Source organism: Syngnathoides biaculeatus, chromosome 21 (genome assembly GCF_019802595.1).
Source record: "Syngnathoides biaculeatus isolate LvHL_M chromosome 21, ASM1980259v1, whole genome shotgun sequence".
NCBI classification, from domain to species: Eukaryota; Metazoa; Chordata; class Actinopteri; order Syngnathiformes; family Syngnathidae; genus Syngnathoides; species Syngnathoides biaculeatus.
This window is the reverse complement of record NC_084660.1, coordinates 1,963,309-1,982,992: the sequence shown is the minus strand read 5'-3', so window position 1 is coordinate 1,982,992 and position 19,684 is coordinate 1,963,309. Positions and strand designations below refer to the sequence as shown.

Below are 19,684 nucleotides of genomic sequence, written 5' to 3'. Positions count from 1 at the left end.
AGGAAGTGAAGAAACGGGTCCAAGCAGGTTGGAACAGCTGGCGAAAGGTGTCTGGTGTGTTATGTGACAGAAGAGTGTCTGCTAGGATGAAGGGCAAAGTTTACAAAACAGTGGTGAGGCCGGCCATGATGTACGGATTAGAGACGGTGGCACTGAAGAAACAACAGGAAGCTGAACTGGAGGTGGCAGAAATGAAGATGTTGAGGTTCTCGCTCGGAGTGACCAGGTTGGATAGGATTAGAAATGAGCTCATTAGAGGGACAGCCAAAGCTGGATGTTTTGGAGACAAGATTCGACAGAGCAGACTTCGATGTATGGACATGTTCAGAGGCGAGAGAGTGAGTATATTGGTAGAAGGATGCTGAGGATGGAGCTCCCAGGCAAAAGAGTGAGAGGAAGACCAAAGAGAAGGTTTATGGATGTGGTGAGGGAAGACATGAGGGCAGTTGGGGTTAGAGAGGAAGATGCAGGAGATAGGCTAAGATGGCAAAAGATGACACGCTGTGGCGACCCCTAACGGGACAAGCCGAAAGGAAAAGAAGAAGAAGAAGAAGAATCATGGCACAATAATCCCTGAATCCTGCAAGGAAACCATATTTGGTTTCTGAAGAAAACATGCATTTTCGCAAACGGCCATATGCATAGCAAAGTGCATGCAGTAAATTAGCTATCACAATGTAAACGTATCCATATGAACGTTAATATTATTAGAGCATTAAGTGTAGTCCTTGCCTCGAAAAGGTTGACAATTGATGTCGCTTGCAGTGTAAACACCGCGGCATGATGTTGCTGTGAATAATGACTGTGTGTCCTTCTGGCGCGAAATACTACCTACAACTTGTACCTCTTCCCCTTGTTTCACAGTGTCAGCAGGTGTTCAGCATCCGTCGGGGATGCATTTCCCTCGGTGACCGACGGTGTCGCGTGTCGTGTACTCGGCTCCAAATAGGCAGAAGCAGCCAAGAGAAGAAGAAGGCGTTGCAGGGACCAATCAAATGGTTTGGGGGCGCGGTTTTCCCCTCATCATCTTTGGAAAAGAAAACTCGCATCAGGCGAATGTCACAACTGAAATCGTTGCTCGTGCGCTGTCAAGAGGACCAGCAAACTGCTTCACTCGCCGGAATTGCGTTCGGAACTACAGTGCCCTGAAGGTGACGAACAAAACACATCGTGGAACCTTCCAGAAAACACAAAACAAACGAGAATGTCCGTAAAATTACAAAAACAAATTGACAAAACACGAATATGGAAGAAATTCATTGCCATCTGTAGCTGCCATAAGTGTCAGTTATAATACTTAATGTTTAATTTAAGTGTGTATTTATTTGTATGAATTAAAGTGCGGATTAAAGTAGAGAAGAATTTATGTTCTTTAGAGAAAACATTTACTTTTTGTTAGTTCACGTTTCTGTAGCGGAACCTTGTTCACCAATGTTGTTGGTGTGAGGACGCTTATTTTGGGGCACTTCCTGTACAAACAGTATTTCAGCGGCAAAGATTCGACGGGAGCGAGAGAAGCAAGAAAAATAACTCCGTTTTGTCAGAAGGTCAACGAGGTGTGTTTATTGCTTGTGTTTTGTCATTTATTTGTGTCGTATGAATTTTAATGTGTATGTATTTTGTTTTGTATCCAGTTCGTACGGCTTCCAAGCATCTTGAAATGAAAGCTTGTTGACGTGCGAATAAAGGCCTGTGAAAAAGAGCAACGTGTCCGGAGTGACTGAACTGGAGTTACACCATCAGAGTATGAATTCAAATTTCGAACATTATTTTTCAGCATTGAAATCCAACACACAAATATCTGTCTGAAAAATACAGTGTAACACAAGGAGCTCTTATTTCTGTAACAATGTGAAGATAAATTCAATGAAAGTTCACCTTTTCACAACTTAAATGTTTTAAACATCTCACCAGAATAAGAGCTTCTTGAGGAACCCATTCAAGGTATATCCATCCATCCATTTTCTGAGCCGCTTATCCTCACCAGGGTTGCAGGAGTATTTGCTTGAGCCAATCCGAGGAATCTTCAAGGAGGCCTCAGGGTAGACCATCAATTGGTTGCTAGCCAATCTCGGCACATGGAAACAGACAACAGTCGAGAGCAATTTAGAGTGTCCAATTCGTGCATGTTGTTGGGATGTGGGAGGAAACCGGAGTACCCGGAGAAAACCCACGCAGTCACTGAGAGAACATGCAAGCTTGACACAGTCGGGTCCAGGATTTGAGCCTCGGTCCTCAGAACTGTGAGGCCAACGCTCTACAGGTACTCCACCGTGCTTCCCTTATTTGATCCATATAAAATATTGGGCCAATTGCAGTAATGTTTCTGAGGTTGAAATTGCCAAGAGTAGAGATGTAGTCATAAATTTTGGTGAAGATTGTTGACAGATTTTGGCTTCAAGCAAGAGGCCTGCCGTGTTTTTATGATTTTAATGATGACACCCAAATAAATGGATTTTTCCACATATTAAATAAGTGGTTGACATAATTTTTGAGTATGAGCTGTTATTCATGTGGTGCGATGACAGATGAAAGCAAGGTATGATATGTCATCTTGAACAATTTCAAATTTGCACCGTGGAGACTTATACTTTGAACGCTATGTATTTTGTTCAATGTTTTAATGATGTCAACATCAAATAAGCAAACTTTTGATTGAGTAGTTGTGTATTTGTGATCTTTAATAAATGACACTTGTTAAAACTGAGTTTGACTCAATTTGCTTGTACAGTACATCAAAGACATTTTCTCCATGAAAAAGGAATGAATGTCTTTCAACCATTTGGGGACCATCCATGAACAAAATGCTCTCAACTCAAAGCAAATGGCCAAAGTAAAAAAGAACAGCACAGCTGGGGCAATGTGGAGGATCACAAGGAAATTGCCTCTGAGCTCCTCTATCAGATCGTGTTGACAGGATGAAGAAATGATAAAAAGTCAGAACATGATATGACACTCCCACTGACAACAAATGAGGGAAATTATCTCTGTGGGAGAATTTTTACCCATAAAACCAAATGGCACAGAAGACACACTGGAGAGAAACCTTTTCCCTGTTCAGTTTGTGGTCAGATTCTCCTCCATATTGTCCTGATGAACGCCACAAGGGGTACGTGGCCCACACACAGACACAGATGCACACAAAGATTTCACCGTTTTCATATGAAAATAATTGCAGAGGTCTGTGCTAACTAGGATTTAAATATAGACGTTTCTACAATTGGTATCTGTTCCTATCTTAATAAAAGTGCAATGAATATTGCTACGATGTGGGAAACACCTGAACTGGGCTGCAGGTGTTTGATAATGACACATTCAATGCAGTCGGGTTTGCCTCTCAAATAGGCCCAAGCTAATAAGTGCAAATCAAAGCTTACACAGCCATAACCAACAATATTGACTGCATTCATTTTTAGCCTCATCGATTGTATTTTTCAAATGGTGTTGTACATAATTCTTTCAAATTCAATTCTTCCATTCATCCATTTTCTTAGCCCCTTATCCTCACAAGGGTCAGGGGAGTGCTGGATTGCACTGGAGTACTGGAGTGCAGCACTTCCTTTCTCAAGTCCAGTATTTATTTGGAGGAATACTTTTAAAAACGTGTCCTCCTCAAAAACCTAATTTCCATTTCAGCTCGACTCATATTTATGGAAAAGCTTTATACTGTACAGTACGTACTTATTTATAAGTAACTACGATAGCATCATTTTATGAAAACATGACTACGTAATGAAGGCAATACTTAATTGCAGACAGTTTCAACATGAAACAAGATCTTTTTTTTTCAGTAATATGTTGAAATAAAAACATTCAACTCATCCTTACATCACAGTCACAAAACTGCAAAAAAAGTCCATCATTTATTTTTTTACGGAATTTTGAAAATCCTTATTTATTTTTTCTGCGACAACTACTCTAGTAATATTCTGCTGATACTTTATTCTCAAAAAACGTTTCTTTGTGAAAAAAAAATGTCCAACATGGAGTTCACGGAGAACCAGTCACTGTTTACGGCCCGTCTTTGCTGCCACCAAACGGCTGTAATTCAAACTGCACTTTTAAAATGGACAAGTTAATGCGCGACAAAATAAAGTTCCCAATAACAGTTCGATAATAACGTTGTAGAATTTCAAATAAACATCTTAATAATTTTTATTTGCAAAATATAAAGTGCAATTTATAATTTGTCTATTGTGTGTTTTACTGTAATTCAACTGCGGTGTACTGTTTTGTAGTTTGAACGCAGAATGATTTTGCTGGTGACAAGGCCACTTGGGAAACGTCAGAGGAAGGAGGCGCAGGCAACCTTGCTAGCGGACGTCTTGGCTCGTTCATCACCCACAAACTTGGTTCTTTTTGGGTAAGTAGGCGAATTAAAATGTATGTATGGTAACATAACTTTGAGTATAAACCTATAATATTTGTTATCCGCTGCTATAGTTCGAAATAGGGTGTCAGCTTCCAAACATAATTGGACTCATTGTCAGTTCATGCAAATTGAGAGAAATGCGACTGGTCTTGGAGATTCCGCCTCGCAACCTAGCATAGGGAACACGTGTCAAGTTTGAACGTAAAATGCGCAAGTGCTGCCCACTGCAAGAAAGATGTATTGAGCAATATTGCCATTATTGTAATTTTAATACACTCACTTCATTTGAGATTTGGGCTGGTGTGTGTTTATTTTGCATATTCATAAAGTGAAAAGAAAGAACATGAGGGGAAAATGGGCAGCCGAGCACTTGGCCAGGAGACAGCTGCACCTGGTAGGTATGTTACATGAAATGTGAAACTCATGGAATTGAAAAGTCTCTCCTATCATTGGAAGGAGCTTTGAAAACCCTTTAAAATATTACTCAAAGCATCTCAAGCGCTCGAATAACATGAGTTATAACTATTTAAAGATTGGGAATATGGGCTAATTATGGTATTGGTAAAATAATAGAATAGAACAAAAAATTGTGACCTTCACGGTTAATTGGGATCTTCAAAATGTCATAACTTTTTTTACTTTGTCAATGGATTTTCATGACATTTCAGTGATGACAGCTTGACGAAAGCTGTCATAATGCCATTTGCACTTATTTTCATTACAATTGCAATACAAAGCAAATCTGTCAATTTGACTGATTTTGCAATGCGACCAACATTTTTGCGAGTGTTAAAAAAAACAATACTAGCGGTCATATCACCTTCATATTTCACTTATGCATTGATAAGTACACATAAAGCATAAATGAAGTACTTTAAAAATATATATATACTAACTGGCAGGTTTTAAATGGAGAAAAAATTGGAATAAAAAGTACTACAACTTCTTCTCTAGCAATTTGGATAAATCAAAATGGAGGTTGTAGATGGAAACGTAGACTACATCATCAGCTTCTGTGTGTTTTGGTCCAAGAATAAACAAGCCTTGTACAGACAAAATAGTGACGCACACCGCACTGCAGTTTGTATCTATAGCACAGGCAGAACCGTACAATGAACGGCCGGGTTGTCGTGTACCTACTTGGTGAGTGACTGGTAGAACAATTTAATTGCATGGTCGAAGGTACAATAAACCTTTGTATCAGCCTGTTTCCATTTATACAAGAGAATACGTCATGGCTTGCTCCGAGAATATTAACTATGCGTCCAATCCAACTGGCCCGCATTTCGCACAAAGTGCATATGTGAATGAATTGAGATGACATTTCTTTCTTTTTTTTAAATATTTATTTTGTATTTATTAAATGGGAATAACTGGTGTTATGTGACAGAAGAGTCTCTGCTAGGATGAAGGGCAAAGTTTATAAAACAGTGGTGAGGCCGGCCATGATGTACGGATTAGAGACGGTGGCACTGAAGAAACAACACGAAGCAGAACTGGAGGTAGCAGAAATGAAGATGTTGAGGTTCTCGCTCGGAGTGACCAGGTTGGATAGGATTAGAAATGAGCTCATTAGAGGGACAGCCAAAGCTGGATGTTTTGGAGACAAGATTCGAGAGAGCAGACTTCGATGGTTTGGACATGTTCAGAGGCGAGAGAGTGAGTATATTGGTAGAAGGATGCTGAGGATGGAGCTGCCAGGCAAAAGAGCGAGAGGAAGACCAAAGAGAAGGTTGATGGATGTGGTGAGGGAAGACATGAGGGCAGTTGGGGTTAGAGAGGAAGATGCAGGAGATAGGCTAAGATGGCAAAAGATGACACGCTGTGGCGACCCCTAACGGGACAAGCCGAAAGGAAAAGAAGAAGAAAGAAGAAGATAGATAGATAGATAGATAGATAGATAGATAGATAGATAGATAGATAGATAGATAGATAGATAGATAGATAGATAGATAGATAGATAGATAGATAGATAGGATAGATAGATAGATAGATAGATAGATAGATAGATAGATAGATAAGGTTGATGGATGTTGATGGATGTTGTGAGGGAGGGTCAGTGGGTGTGAGAGAAGAAGATGCACGAGATAGGCTTAGATGGAAAAAGATGACACGCTGTGGCGACCCCTAACGGGATAAGCTGAAAGGAAAAGAAGAAGTTGATAAAGGCACAGGTTAGCCGCTGAAATGTCTGTTTAGTGTAAGTCCACAATTGCACGTCATGACAAAACATTTTGAAATGAAAGCTTTTCACATCTCTGCTAACACTTGTTACTTGAGTTATCATATGACTTAGCATGATCGCCAGTAGCTGATTCATGCTGCATCACGAGTTTACAGCATTGCAGCACTTTTTTTTTGGGGGGGGGGTATCACCAAATGTGAGATTTGTGAAGTTTTATTCAATTTGTCTGGATAATTTTCAATTAAGAATTTGCATTTAAGACTAGTTATAACTTTTTATGTCATTTAAGCTTCATCAAACTAAGCTCCAGCACTCCCGCCACCCTTGTGAGGATAAGCGGCTAAGAAAATGGATGGATGGCATGGAACTGATGAATTAGTGAATCTTTATTTAAGAACTATTTGTTGTATTTGTTTGCTTTGAAAAATGGACTGCCAGCACAACGAAATGAGATGCTAATTTGTTAATTCATGATAATGATGATTGTGTGATGATTAATGATAATGATGATGAATAATTACCTGTTAATTGATGTCCACGCTCCTGAATGATTGCAGGCTACCACACTTATGTCAGTCTGATGCCTTTGACATGATTTGCTTTTGCTGGTGTCCATCTGTTTTGATTCCATTTGCAATACCTGTTTCCAATCATGGTGCCGAAAAGGATTAATGCCATCCCCGAACTTCAGACGTCCCATTTCTTGCTCAATTCTCAATTGGCCTTGTGTATTTCTCCAGTGCTGGACAACCTGAACAGTCCCTTTAGTGGAATCCTTGGAAAACCACCAGCCTACCTGCCCAGAGAGTCTATGAGTACGGCTGCTGACCTGCTGGAGGAGTGCCCTGGCATGGCTCGCACAGTGAATCCTTTGGACTCCAGCTCCCTTTTGGAGTCCCGTTCTCGCAGCCCTGAAGTCTCTGAGCTGAGTGGCTTCAGCTCTGGTTCTCACAATGTCTGTGATATGTTGGTACGTGGCGACACACTCTTCGGTTAACCTGTTCCGGCTGGCGCGTACGTGGACTTTTCAAATTGGATTTTTCTGTGAAGAACTCCACAAAAAGAAAAACTGGCATTCATTTGTTTTGTTTATCTTCTGTGTGGTGTTCTCCATCAATGCCACACACAGATTTTGTTCCGACAGTGATCTCACAAAACAAACATGTCTGCCTTTTGCGTCAATGTTTGCCAAAGATTGCCGGAGACTTGTATTAAGCCTTTGTCCTTGCTGTCTTGAATATACAGTTTTATATAAATATAAATATATATATTTTTAAAAAAACATTGATTAATAATCTGTACATTTTTATTCAATAATTTCCTGTTGACTCGGGGTGCTTCTTTATTTGCTATAATCATTTCCGAGTGTTAATTCTCACTGGAATGAATGGGGGGATGTTGGCTCTCCCACACACATGACTTCTTTTGGTTGTAAGTATTAAAATGTTGAGCTTGTTGGTTCCAACCTGTTTCAGACCTACAAATCTGGATGAATTCTCTCTTGACACACCTCAGATCAAATATCAAGGCATTGGATATGCTTGATCGGGAAGGAGCAAAATGGCCACAGAAAGTGGCTGATTGTCTTTCTGTGTACTGGGCCTTAGGTGCACATTTCACAATGAAGCAGTGCTTCCAATAACTTTTTTTTTTTATTATTGTTGCACATCCAAAGTGATCCAATAGCTTTACAGAGATTGAAATAAAATGCAGCAAGATGTATTTGGTGAGATACATTTGAAAGAATAGCTGAACTGATCCCTCTTTCTCTAGTTCTCTTTGCAGATTTCACCTCCCCTGCCTTATCTTGCATCAAACATGCAGAAGGACTTGGTGCAACTGGGCTCTACTCTGGACCCCCAGGACACAAGCTCCCCTCTCACCCCACCATCAGGCGCCACTCCGGCCTCCTCTGCGCTTTCTCGCCGCTGGCGCACTGGCTCCCTGTGGCCTGCTACGGACACACTGGACCAGGCTGAGGAAGCGTTTAGCATTGAGAGGGAGGCCCGTCTGCATAGACACGCTGCAGGTAAGTGCACTCGAAACAGATGGTGGAAACTATAAACTGCAACAAGCCGTGGGTGTCTTTACTCCTAAGATGAAAATGAACCAACCTGCATTTGGAGTGGTCATCTGCCCCCCAGTAACAACAAGTATCGGCTTTACTCCTGCAAGGTCTTTGTTGGTGGTCTACCCTGGGATATTACTGAAGGTAGGCTCTTGATAGCATGCACGGATTGTCGTTAAATTCTGTTAAAGATGGTGGATAGATAATAAGGTTTACCAAGACTGTTGCAGAGTTTCACTCTACATATAGGGACAAATCTCCATACCCTCAATTTATAGGATTTCTCAGTGAAAGTTAATGGGTCATCGTTTTGTTAAATGTAATGAATTTCAACATCTTCAAATGGATCAATGGATTATGGATGTTAGAATCCATCCTGGTGTACAATAGGAGCATTTTTTTTATCCTTCAGGGCCGGTTCTTGTCACGTCCCATCGGAACGAGAGGTAGGACCCAAATGCAGGAACTCGGAAGACGCAAGGTAGTTCAAGAAGAGACACGTTTATTGTATGCAGAGGTCGGGGATCGAGCAGGCAGTCCGGTGCAGCAGCAGTAGTTGTGACGTCGGCCGACGAGAACAGATGAGCGGACAGGCAGGAGTCGGTACACGGGGAAACAACGCAGGCAGAAGTGTCAAGGAGTCAGGCTTACAAGGTTGGTCAGAAAACGGACAGAGGTCGGTACACACAGGTTCAGTCAGGAATACGAGAGTGCTGGAACGGGACATAAAGCTCAAAGAACTGGCCGCGGACCAGTCGTCACCGGGTCCTATATATATACACAGGGGATGATCCGCCCGCATGAGTCGCAGGTGTGCGCCTCCCAATTAGCGCAGCCGCGCGGGCACCCGCACAGCTCGTGCTGAAGCGGCTGGATCATGACAGTTCTCGGAATATGTACAGGGGGTAGGGAGAAACATTTAAGGCAGTCGTTCCCAACCAGTGTGCCGTGAGTGCTCTTCTGGTGTGTCATAGGAAATTATGAAATTACACTTAATTGGTGAAAATATTGATAACAAATGAGTGGCATGGTGGGTCAGATGGAAAGTGTTGGCCTCACAGTTCTGAGTTTCCAAATTCAATCCCAGACCCGCCTGTGTGGAGTTTTTACGTTCTCCCGTACCTGTGTGGGTTTTCTCCGGGCACTCCCTTTTCCTCCCAAATTCCCAAAACATGCAACATTAATTGGACACTCGAAATTGCCCTTAGGTGTGATTGTGAGTGCGTCAGTTTGTCTCTATGCGCCCTGCGATTGGCTGGCAACCAGTTCAGGGTGTACCCCGCCTCCTGCCCGTTGACAGCTGGGATAGGCTCCAGCACTCCCGTGACCCTCGAGAGGATAAGTGGCTAAAAAATGGATGGAGTTTTACTCAGTCTCCAGCACGTTGCCGCCATTTCCTTGGAAGTTCTCATCAATTCATGCTCTCTCGTGCATAAGGATATTAAAATTCACAACGGCGTCTCGCATTGCGAAACACCAGAATATTAGCAGAGATGATTAAATACACTTGATTTTGTCACAAACGAGGTGGAGGGGAGGACCCAAATCCAGGAAGCAGAGACAAAAGCGTGGATTTTAGGAAGGTTTATTTCCAGGCAGAGGTCATACACGGGAAGGCAGTCCAATAGGGCGATGGTATAACAAGGTCCAAAAAACATGACACAATATCAAAAATCAGACATGGCAAAACATGAAAACGTAACTTTAGTTGATATGGCTCAGTAACGCAATGACATGGGACAAGGCAGATATGCTAGCTGATGCTCGTGAACACACATACATATACACACAATGATCTGGTAACAAGTGCCATGAAAAACAAGGCTTGAATGACACAACGTAATCGGGGGCAACGGCGTTCCGCAAGCGCACACGAGGAAGTGGCACACGGCCTATGTGAATATGGCTCGGAACAATAGGGTAATATTCCCCCGGTAACTTCACTCGGTTGTGTGATGTTCTCTTCTTTGAAAAGAGCTTCCGTGTCAGAAGGGGCGTGTTCGTCTCCCATAGTAGGGTCCACCGTGTGTTTTCAATGGCAAATGTCCGGGGTGACATCACGGACAGTGGATGCAGCCAATATGGCAACCACTTGGATGTCGTCGGATGACACTTCTGCAACTTTGTGCATGGATGAGGCGCTCTCCGCTCACATTTATTTTTTCCTATACACATTGAAGTGAATAATGTTATCTGTATTTTTCTTTCATTACAATATCTATTTTAGAATGTTTATAGGGATGACACTTGACCTTTAAGATAGTGATATATTAAAAAAAAATACAGTTGTGTTAAAATGTGCATCCATCCATCCATTTTCTTCACCGTTTATCCTCACGTGGGTCACGGGGAGTGCTGGAGCCTATCCCAGCTGTCAACAAGCAGGGGCGGGGTACACCCTGAACTGGTTGCCAGCCAATCGTAGGGCACATCGAGACAAACAACTGCACTCACAATCGAACCTGGGGGCAATTTAGAGTGTCCAATTAATGTTGCATGTTTTTGGAATGTGGGAGGAAACCAGAGTGCCCGGAGGGAACACATGGAGGCACGGGGAGAACATCCAAATTCCACACAGGCGGGTCCAGGATTGAACCCGGGACCTTAGAACTGTGAAGCCAACGCTCTACCAGCTGATCCACCGTTCCGTCTAAAGTATGCATATTTTTTGTAATTTTAGTCAACTTCAGCAAGAGTGTCAAGCAGTTTGAGTGGGCAAAGGTTGACTCTCACTCTCCTGCAACCATCAAACTTATTTTTCAGTTTGAGTAGGATTGTATGATTGCATCAACGGGTTTAGGATAAATTAGATATTTCTGCATATTTTTTCTGATCTAGTGAATTCTTCCATTTGGTTCAACATGTGGCTTTCCCTGCAACTGAACATGGTTTGAATTTGGGGGAAAAAAATATTTTCCCCATTTCATCGGGTTTTCCAGTTTTCAAATCCACATCTTGCAGAGTTCACTACCGCAAACAGGTTAAGAACCCTGATCTGAAACTTGTAGTGCTGAATTTTTACTGTCCTTCCTCACGGTCATCCTCTCTTTAGCTGGACTCATCAACACTTTCAGTGGCTACGGCCCTCTGACTGTGGAGTGGCCTTGTAAGGATGGCAACCACCCTTCTCACCCTCCTTCAGGTAATGTGGCCAAAGGTAATGACAAGCGGGTAGGCTTTCTTTTTTCCTCCTCCATCAATTGTTTTGGGATGGTACTATGGTGGACACTGGGATGCTGCTTATGGGTTACTGAGTAAGTGGAGTCGTCAATGCCAAGAGGTCGACTCAAGACGTGCAATCGACAGACGAATTTAAGGTTTGTCATATATTCTACTCCCCAAGAGGGGTTGCGTCAGGAAGGGCATCCGGCGTAAAAACTGTGCCAAACAAATACGAGCGTTCATCTGAGATGTTACGCTGTGGCACCCCAAAACGGGACAAGCTGAAAGAAACTTACATATATTACACTGGTGGTGTAGCGAAGCAGTTTGTTGAACACCGCATGTCAATCATTCTGCACATATTTTGATGTAAATATTTAACGATCAACAGTGGCTTGGCCTCGTTCAGTTGAAAAAGAGGCTTGGATGAGAAATGGTTATCCTAATAAAAATATGGATTTGTTCCACATAGGGCTGGGGCATCATGGGAAAAACTTTTTGTTTTGGTCAATTAGCTTCTTTGAATAATGCCATTCCAAAAATTAGATTGACGTGCTTATTTCGTGAAATTTCCCGCAGTACCACATTTTACACCCCAAAATTTCCTACTCGTCCTCAATTACACATTCAACAAAATGGTTCCACGTAATTCCCATTTCACATTCAGAACTTAAACATTGCCCGCAATGCATTTTTTTTTTTAACCTAGAATCAGATTTCAGATTAAAATACCTCGGCGTTGCATTAAGGCAACGTCAATTTGCTTAAAGCGTGCTCAAGGAGGGCAAACTAGCATGCTACTGTGCAACATTGGTGCGTTCGAGGTGGTTTTACAACACGAACTTACATACGCACACTTCACCGTTTGGCAAAATCAATTTACACTTTTGAACGTGTGAAGCCAAAATAACTTCCATTTTGATAAATCCCCCAGCCCTAGTACCAAATAGAGATTGTGCACCTACGTCATAAAATCACGTGACACGCCATGTTGCCGGTCAAACAAAGCATTGTTGCAAGTCAATTCCATTGAGATGAAATGAAAATATGTCTGATAGCACAACACCCAGAGTTTTGTCCGATACTGTTCAACATTTAGAAGGTTATAATAAACGAGGGTATGTGGAAAAATTAGTGACACTTAGCAGAGAGGACACACATTTAATGCCGGAGTTAATGGTTTTGCCGATAAGAAATTCAACTGTTAATTCGCTTCCGTTTGTCTCGGACAATTGGATATACACATGTATCTGGTGAAAAAGTTGTTGAGATTTACATGGAAGAGTTTGAAAGCATAGAAAAGTCTGGACCCATACAAATACTTTGTTGCTGGGTCTGTTCTCAATCAAGAAGAAATCCCACATAGTGATGGAGCCACTCAGATTTTTTTCAATACAAATACCAATATTTAAATAAATGACCCCTGGTTTGACATAAACTCACATTCATTGATGCGATTGGGATGATTGATGATTGGGAAAAAAAATTCAGGACAGTGAGTCATCTCCTCTGTACACGGCAGTGTATTGCGGTCACACTTAACCTCTGTAAACCTCTTCAACAGACACTTTTTTTTAATACACATTGTTCTCAAATGAGCCAACTTGGCATTACAAATACTTGTTGGTTACTTGAGATTGAGAAGAATATTGGACCTGTCTGACTGGCAATCTTCAGCTCTGACCCCCTTAGCTACAGTTGCCATGTCCCACAATCTTCCAAAATAGCGACTGAACAGAACAGGTTTGAATTGGATTCTCTTAACAAGTATTCCTGGCAACATTGCAGTATGTTTTTTGCCAAATTCGCCAGACCCGTCCAAGAGGGTTCTACAGAGAGGTCTCAACTATTTCACGCAAGGATATGTACACGGAATTAAGATTTTGGACGGAGCAGGATGCAATGTCAGAGTTACAGCGAAACGTTGCCGATCGATGCAAAAAGGTTTGACGCCTCACAAACTTCATATTGAAATCCAACAGGATAAAATAGTGGAATCTTACTGCACATGTGAAGCAGGATGAGTACGTTTTACTTGGAAAGATCACGAGTAATGTCATTGTAGTCTTTATAAGTGACTGGGTGTATTCATTTGACTTGGCTCGTAATGGAACCCAGTACTCTATCTTAAAAATCCGATGCGATACAAATAGGCAACGAGGCATTTCTCTTGCATGACATCCCGCATTTAGTATCACTAACCCGACTCTTTGGCATGAAACATTACACATTTCATTCAGCAGGTCAGTGATACACTAACAAAGTGAAAGTTGCTCTCCTGCAATGGATAAAGCACTGACAATCATGAAATCAAACTTGGAGAAGATACTTCTCCCTTACCTTCGAACATACAGCCTTGTGTTGAGTTGTACGTGTGCTCTTCCGCGAGCCTTAAGGCATTGTAGACACTTGGTCAACTGTTTTTTAGGCTTTGGGAAATGAATCAACTCGACCCATTGTAACCTAGCAGGATATCTTTCATCAGAATCCCACGTTCCCCAAGCGCATCTGAGGACCATTTTGTTCGGAACGTCAACTATTCCAAGCGCTCGCGGCCGATAACCAGCATAGCTTGTGGAACATGATTGACAAGAGAGGCAGGTCAAGCCAGGGGTTAAGACAATGCAGCTATCTGATTGGCTATTATTGTACGAGTGATTGACAGGTCTGAAAGGTCCATTCCTACCTGAAATGAAACGATCGCTACACAGGTGTGTGTATTTCATTGGGCACCATCCATCACGTTTAATTGCGGAAATCCATCGGCATTTTCTGGTCTTTTCAGCTGGTATTTCATAGAATGATCTATTTGAAGAACTGTCTCCTCTATTGTGACAACCAACAGCACAACAGGTCTCGGGCATTGTGAAAAATCTGCTCCGGTTCAGTGACACCCGCAGTGCCAAGCAGCTTTGTTTGACCCGCAATATGGTGTCATAAACAGTGACGTCACGCACACGATCTCTATCGCATGAAAGATGCAGAACTTTTTATTTTTAATTTGTTTACCAGCAAAGTCCAAATTTCAATGTAGAAGTTTTCTTGAATGTGTTTCCCTTGTGATGTTCACCGTATAAGTTCCACATGGTCTTTTTGCATTGACTCATAGTAAAGGTTTACTGTCTGTGTAGGCAAAGTCTACCTGGTTTTTGAGTACGAACAATCTGTGCGGGCCTTGCTCCATACCTGCTATCAGGACCCGTTTCACCCAGACTTTAGTCGGGAGTACTACTTCAAATTGTGCAGTGGCCGAATGCATGGCAAAGATGTGAGTACAAACTTTATTTATCTATTTATTTTAAAAAAAATTGGGGATCAGGGAAATGAATTGGGTGGGCTAAAAATCAAATTTGATGCAGTACGACAGACATTGAAAAGTGAATATTATGTGACTCCGACTTTGTCATGTAAACTGTTCCCATGGTTTGTTGCGGGTTGACTTGATACTGTACTTTTGCCAATTGACAATAATTGCACTCATTTTCTATGGAGCAAGGCTGTTGTGAATGTGGTTTGGCCTTGTCTTGCTGAAATAAGCACATGAGTCCATGAAAAAGGCGTTGCTTGAATGGCAGCATGTTTCCCCAAAACATGTAGTGAGCTCTTACACCCACGTCATCAAATCACGTCACTGGCCGGAAGTGTTGGTCAAACAAACCATTCTTCAATGCTAAGTCGGTTGGAGACGATGCGAAAATACGTCTTATATCACGACGCCCAGAGTTTTGTCCGATACTGTGAAACATTTAAAAAGTGATAAAAAACAAAGGTACATGGAAAAATGAGAGACACTTGACATAGAGGACCCATATTTAATGCTGAAGTCGATGTTTTCGCCAATAAGAAATTGGACTATTAATTCACTTCCGCTTGTCTTGGACAACTGGAGCTACACATGTATCCGGTGAATAACTTGTTGAGATTTACATGGAAGAGTTTGAAAGCATAGAAAAGTCTCGGCGCATACAAATACTTCGTTGGCGGATCTCTTCTCAATCAAGAATAAATCCCACATAGTGATGTACCCACTCAGATTTTTTTCAATACAAATACCAATATTTCAATAAATGACCCCTGGTTTTACACAAACTTGCATTCATTGACAATGATGGGAAAAAAAAAATGACAGCAAGTCGGCTCCTCTGTACACTAAGCGTGTTGCGGCCACACGTTAAACTTCGGTAAACTTATCCATGACAGAATTTTTTTTTTAAAATATGCATTGTTCTCTAATGAGTCCAATGCATATTTAAAAAAAGAAAATAAACCGCTGGGATAGGCTTCAGCCCCATACACGGAAGCGGGTTCCGGCCACATTTTGAACTTCGGTAAACCTCTGAGTGACCGACGGTTTATTTTCTTTTTTTAAATACGCATCGGACTCATTTGAGAACAATGCATATTAAAAAAAAAAAAAAGTCTGTCAGGGAGAGGTTTACTGAAGTTTAACGTGTGGCCGCAACACGCTTTGTATACGTTGGAGACGACTCCCTGTTGTTGTTGTTGTTTTTTTTTTTTAAATGCATTGTTCTCAAATGAGCCAACTTGGCATTATAAATACTTGTTGGGAATTTGAGATTGAGAAGAATAATTCCTACCTGAAGGGAAGTGATCGCTACCTATTTGGTTGGGCACCATCCATCATGTTTAATTGCAGAAATCCATCGATCTTTTCTTGTGTTTTCAGCTGGTTTTCCATAGAATGACCTCGTTGAATGTCTGTCTCGTCTGTTTCAACAACCAACAGCACAACAAGTCTCAGGCATTGTGAATATTCTGGTTCAATGTCCCCCACACTGTCGAGTGCTTGACAGCTCTTTTTGACCAGCAATATGGCGCCGTGAAAATGGTGACGTCACGTGCATGAGCTCTATTTACGTTTCAGCATGAAGGGGGCCTTCACATGCCATTGGCACTAACACAGCCCCATCATCATCATCATCAGATGCTGACTTTTTAACTTTGCGTCCGTAGCGGTCCGGATAATTCTTTTCCTCTTTGGCCCAGAGGACATGACATCCAAATTTTCCAAAAACAGTTTCACATCTAGACTCGTTTGACCACAACACACTTTTCCACTGAGAATCATTCGATCTCAGATGAGCCCAGAGGGCCCAGAGAAGCTGGGTGGCATTTCTGGGTGTTTTTGATGAATGGCTTTTTCTTTTCTTTGTCAAAGTTGCACTTACGAATTGTATTTACTGACATTGGTTTTCTAAAGTGTTCCTGACGCCATCTGGTGATGTCCTTTTACACGTTGAAGTCTCTTTTTGATGCAGTGCTTCTTGAGGGATCAAAGGTCACGGCCAACCAGCGTTGATGTTTGGCCTTGCTTATACTGTATGCTGTGATTTCTCCAGAGTCTGTGAACCTTTTGATGATGATGTGGACTGTGGATGATGAAATTGCTAAATTCCTTGCAATTTTATGTTGAGTAACATTTGTCCTTAAACTGTTTTGAACGGGCAGTCCGTGCCCTGATTTCCAATGTTGCCATTTGGGCGCTTTTTTGAAAACTTAGAAATTGTGGTCTCCTGTAAAAAGGTTTGTAGCCTTCAAAAAATCCAAATGACTGCCAAGTGTTCTTGTGTGGCTCCAGGTACAGGTTATTCCCTGGGTCATTTCGGACAACAGCTATGTGTGCTGCTCTGCTCATCATTTGGAGGCCAGCAAGACTGTTTTTGTGGGCGCACTGCACAGGATGCTCAACGCCAAAGCGCTGGCCAGGATTATGAATGACCTGTTTGGAGGAGTCGTACATGTGGCCATTTACACAGACAAACACAAATATCCCATCGGTAAGACTGCACAAACCAGATTTTCTTCCTTCCTTTTACTTCCTGTCAGCCATACGTTGCTTAGTATGGATTCTCTATCCCACAACCCTCAAGCGTGTCTGTGGTTCCCTCATGCAGCTGAATGTAAGATTCTGAGCCCATTTACTGGGTCTCAGAATATGCATGTCTGTGGAGGTCAATGTACCGTCGAATCTGATAAACCGTACCCAATAGAGTAAGTTTGGACTTGATTCACACAAGTTGCACTGACCCTTATCAAGCTAACTTGTGAAAAAATACATGAGTGAAAAAGTCCTGAAAGTGTCATGACAAAGTTGTTGATGATGCTTCCCCTATCAATTTATTCTGTTTGTGTGTTTGGGCTTAGTTGCCTTTGAGGGCCTAGTTGATCAAAGAAGATGAAAGAAGTTAATCATCTGACTTTTTTTTTCATTGTCAGTTATTGTAAACAAATGTTCATCCTGATCTCAAAACTTTGAGCAAAAAAGGATCCGGTGCTTGACTCATGACAGCTCAAATTACGCATCTGTTGATGGGCGTTTACAGTAACAGGAATTGGAATTGGCAAAAGTCTTTTGTCGGTTTGGTGCAAAATAAAATGGTGGCGTTGTGTGCTGTGTAGGCTCTGGACGCGTGACTTTTAGCAATCAGCAAAGTTACCTGAAAGCGGTGTGCGCAGCCTTTGTGGAGATCAAAAGCCCCACGTTTACAAAGAAGGTACCCCAAAACGGTCTGCACTTGTCTGAATGGACCAGAAGTCAAATCAAAACTGTGTCTGCCTCGTTCTCGTCAGGTCCAGATTGACCCTTACCTCGAAGACTCCATGTGTCAAGTTTGCCTTTGCCAAGATGGTCCTTTCTTCTGCAGAGACCAGGTCAGCATTCAGGCAAAATAACAGTATATTGTTTTTGTGCCATGATGAAGCTTTTAGTGGTCATTTTTAAAATAAAAAAGCGTCTTCGATGTAAACCCAGGCGTGCTTCAAATACTACTGTCGCTCGTGCTGGCACGGGGACCATTCCATGGATGTCCTGGGCAACCACCAGCCCCTCATGCGCAAGAAATAGAACAGGGACTCCGGCTCGGAGGCCTCCAGCAAACGTCCTCTCGGGGATCAGCTGCAGAGCAGAGGAGAGCACGTCTCAGACGGCCGTCGGCGTGAGGGGCAGGGTACTCCACCGGGCACTGGGGTTAGATCACTAGGAAATGTTCGCTTTTTGCACTTGCTCTGTTTTTGCTGTTCACAGTTGGCACGTTTACATGTTGCATGGTGACGAGCAGTCATGCAAGTGTCATTGCCATTCATTGGCAAATGCCATACAGTGCCTTTAAATTTGTAGTTTTTCCCTCCCTGCCCTTCCCCCAGTTGATGTTTTTCCAGTGCAAGCTAACTGGTGTTTCTTACTTCGGGAGTTGAATGTTGGGCTTCATTTAACCAATTGCATTTTAGACTTTTACAGTTTTTTTTAACTAATTTGTACACACAGCGGTTTCAAGTCATGACATGAAAAATTTGAACAGAATTCTACCTGGAGGCAGTTTTGGAGAAAACCTTTTTATTTCCTGATCTCTTTTCCTGATCCTTGTCCCCTTTTTTTCTGACCACTTTTAATTTGTCCTGCCAGATTTCACACTTTGTAAACCTTGTTTGCCCCCCTGTTGCGATTGGACATAGTTGCATAATTTCTGTGCCGAGGACTGTTGTTCCTTGTTCTCCAGTTCTTTTGCCCAGCTGCTTTTTACAGTTTGCAAAGTCTACCTCATTGTGATCTACAAAGTTTGCTCCCTACGGTTGTGGAGTTCTTTCAGAATGGGCACAATAAAGTTGTTTAAGCATTAAACTGCAGTCTGTATTATTAAATTCTGCAAATGGCTACTCACAGCACCTTAGTTGACTCCGAATCTGCCGCTTGTTTTAAATTAGAGGTTGTGATAAAAAAAATTATTCAGCAGTTGGCGGTAAAATTATACTGTTCTTAGGAGGAACAATAATAATAAAAAGAATTCTTTATTTTGAAAAATTTGAGTGTAAATGGCAAAAAGCTGGGCTGATTAGGAGAAATATTAATATTAATCCTTTTTAAAATAGCTCTTACTGG

The 19,684-nt window shown here is 41.9% G+C and overlaps 1 protein-coding gene across 1 annotated transcript; it reads left to right on the top strand.

The window, feature by feature from the left end:
* The first annotated feature begins 738 nt into the window (after nucleotides 1-738).
* Nucleotides 739-19,420, top strand: LOC133494381 (cytoplasmic polyadenylation element-binding protein 1-like). Its single transcript, XM_061808161.1, has 12 exons — nucleotides 739-1,151; nucleotides 1,482-1,556; nucleotides 4,239-4,363; nucleotides 7,298-7,527; nucleotides 8,331-8,586; nucleotides 8,656-8,769; nucleotides 11,678-11,782; nucleotides 14,919-15,055; nucleotides 17,387-17,585; nucleotides 18,208-18,302; nucleotides 18,379-18,459; nucleotides 18,560-19,420. Exons 4-12 carry the CDS (start codon nucleotides 7,369-7,371, stop codon nucleotides 18,650-18,652), a joined length of 1,239 nt encoding a protein of 412 aa, XP_061664145.1. The 5' UTR covers nucleotides 739-1,151; nucleotides 1,482-1,556; nucleotides 4,239-4,363; nucleotides 7,298-7,368; the 3' UTR covers nucleotides 18,653-19,420.
* The last annotated feature ends 264 nt before the right edge of the window (nucleotides 19,421-19,684 follow it).

What these genes read in the sequence shown, in the direction of transcription:
- LOC133494381 (XM_061808161.1), top strand. Translation starts at nt 7,369, where the DNA reads ATGAGTACGGCTGCTGACCTGCTGGAGGAGTGCCCTGGCATGGCTCGC. An exon ending in TCTGCATAGACACGCTGCAG is followed by an intron (nt 8,587 to 8,655) that starts GTAAGTGCACTC and finishes TTTACTCCTAAG; the next exon opens with ATGAAAATGAACCAACCTGC. An exon ending in ACCCTGGGATATTACTGAAG is followed by an intron (nt 8,770 to 11,677) that starts GTAGGCTCTTGA and finishes TCCTCTCTTTAG; the next exon opens with CTGGACTCATCAACACTTTC.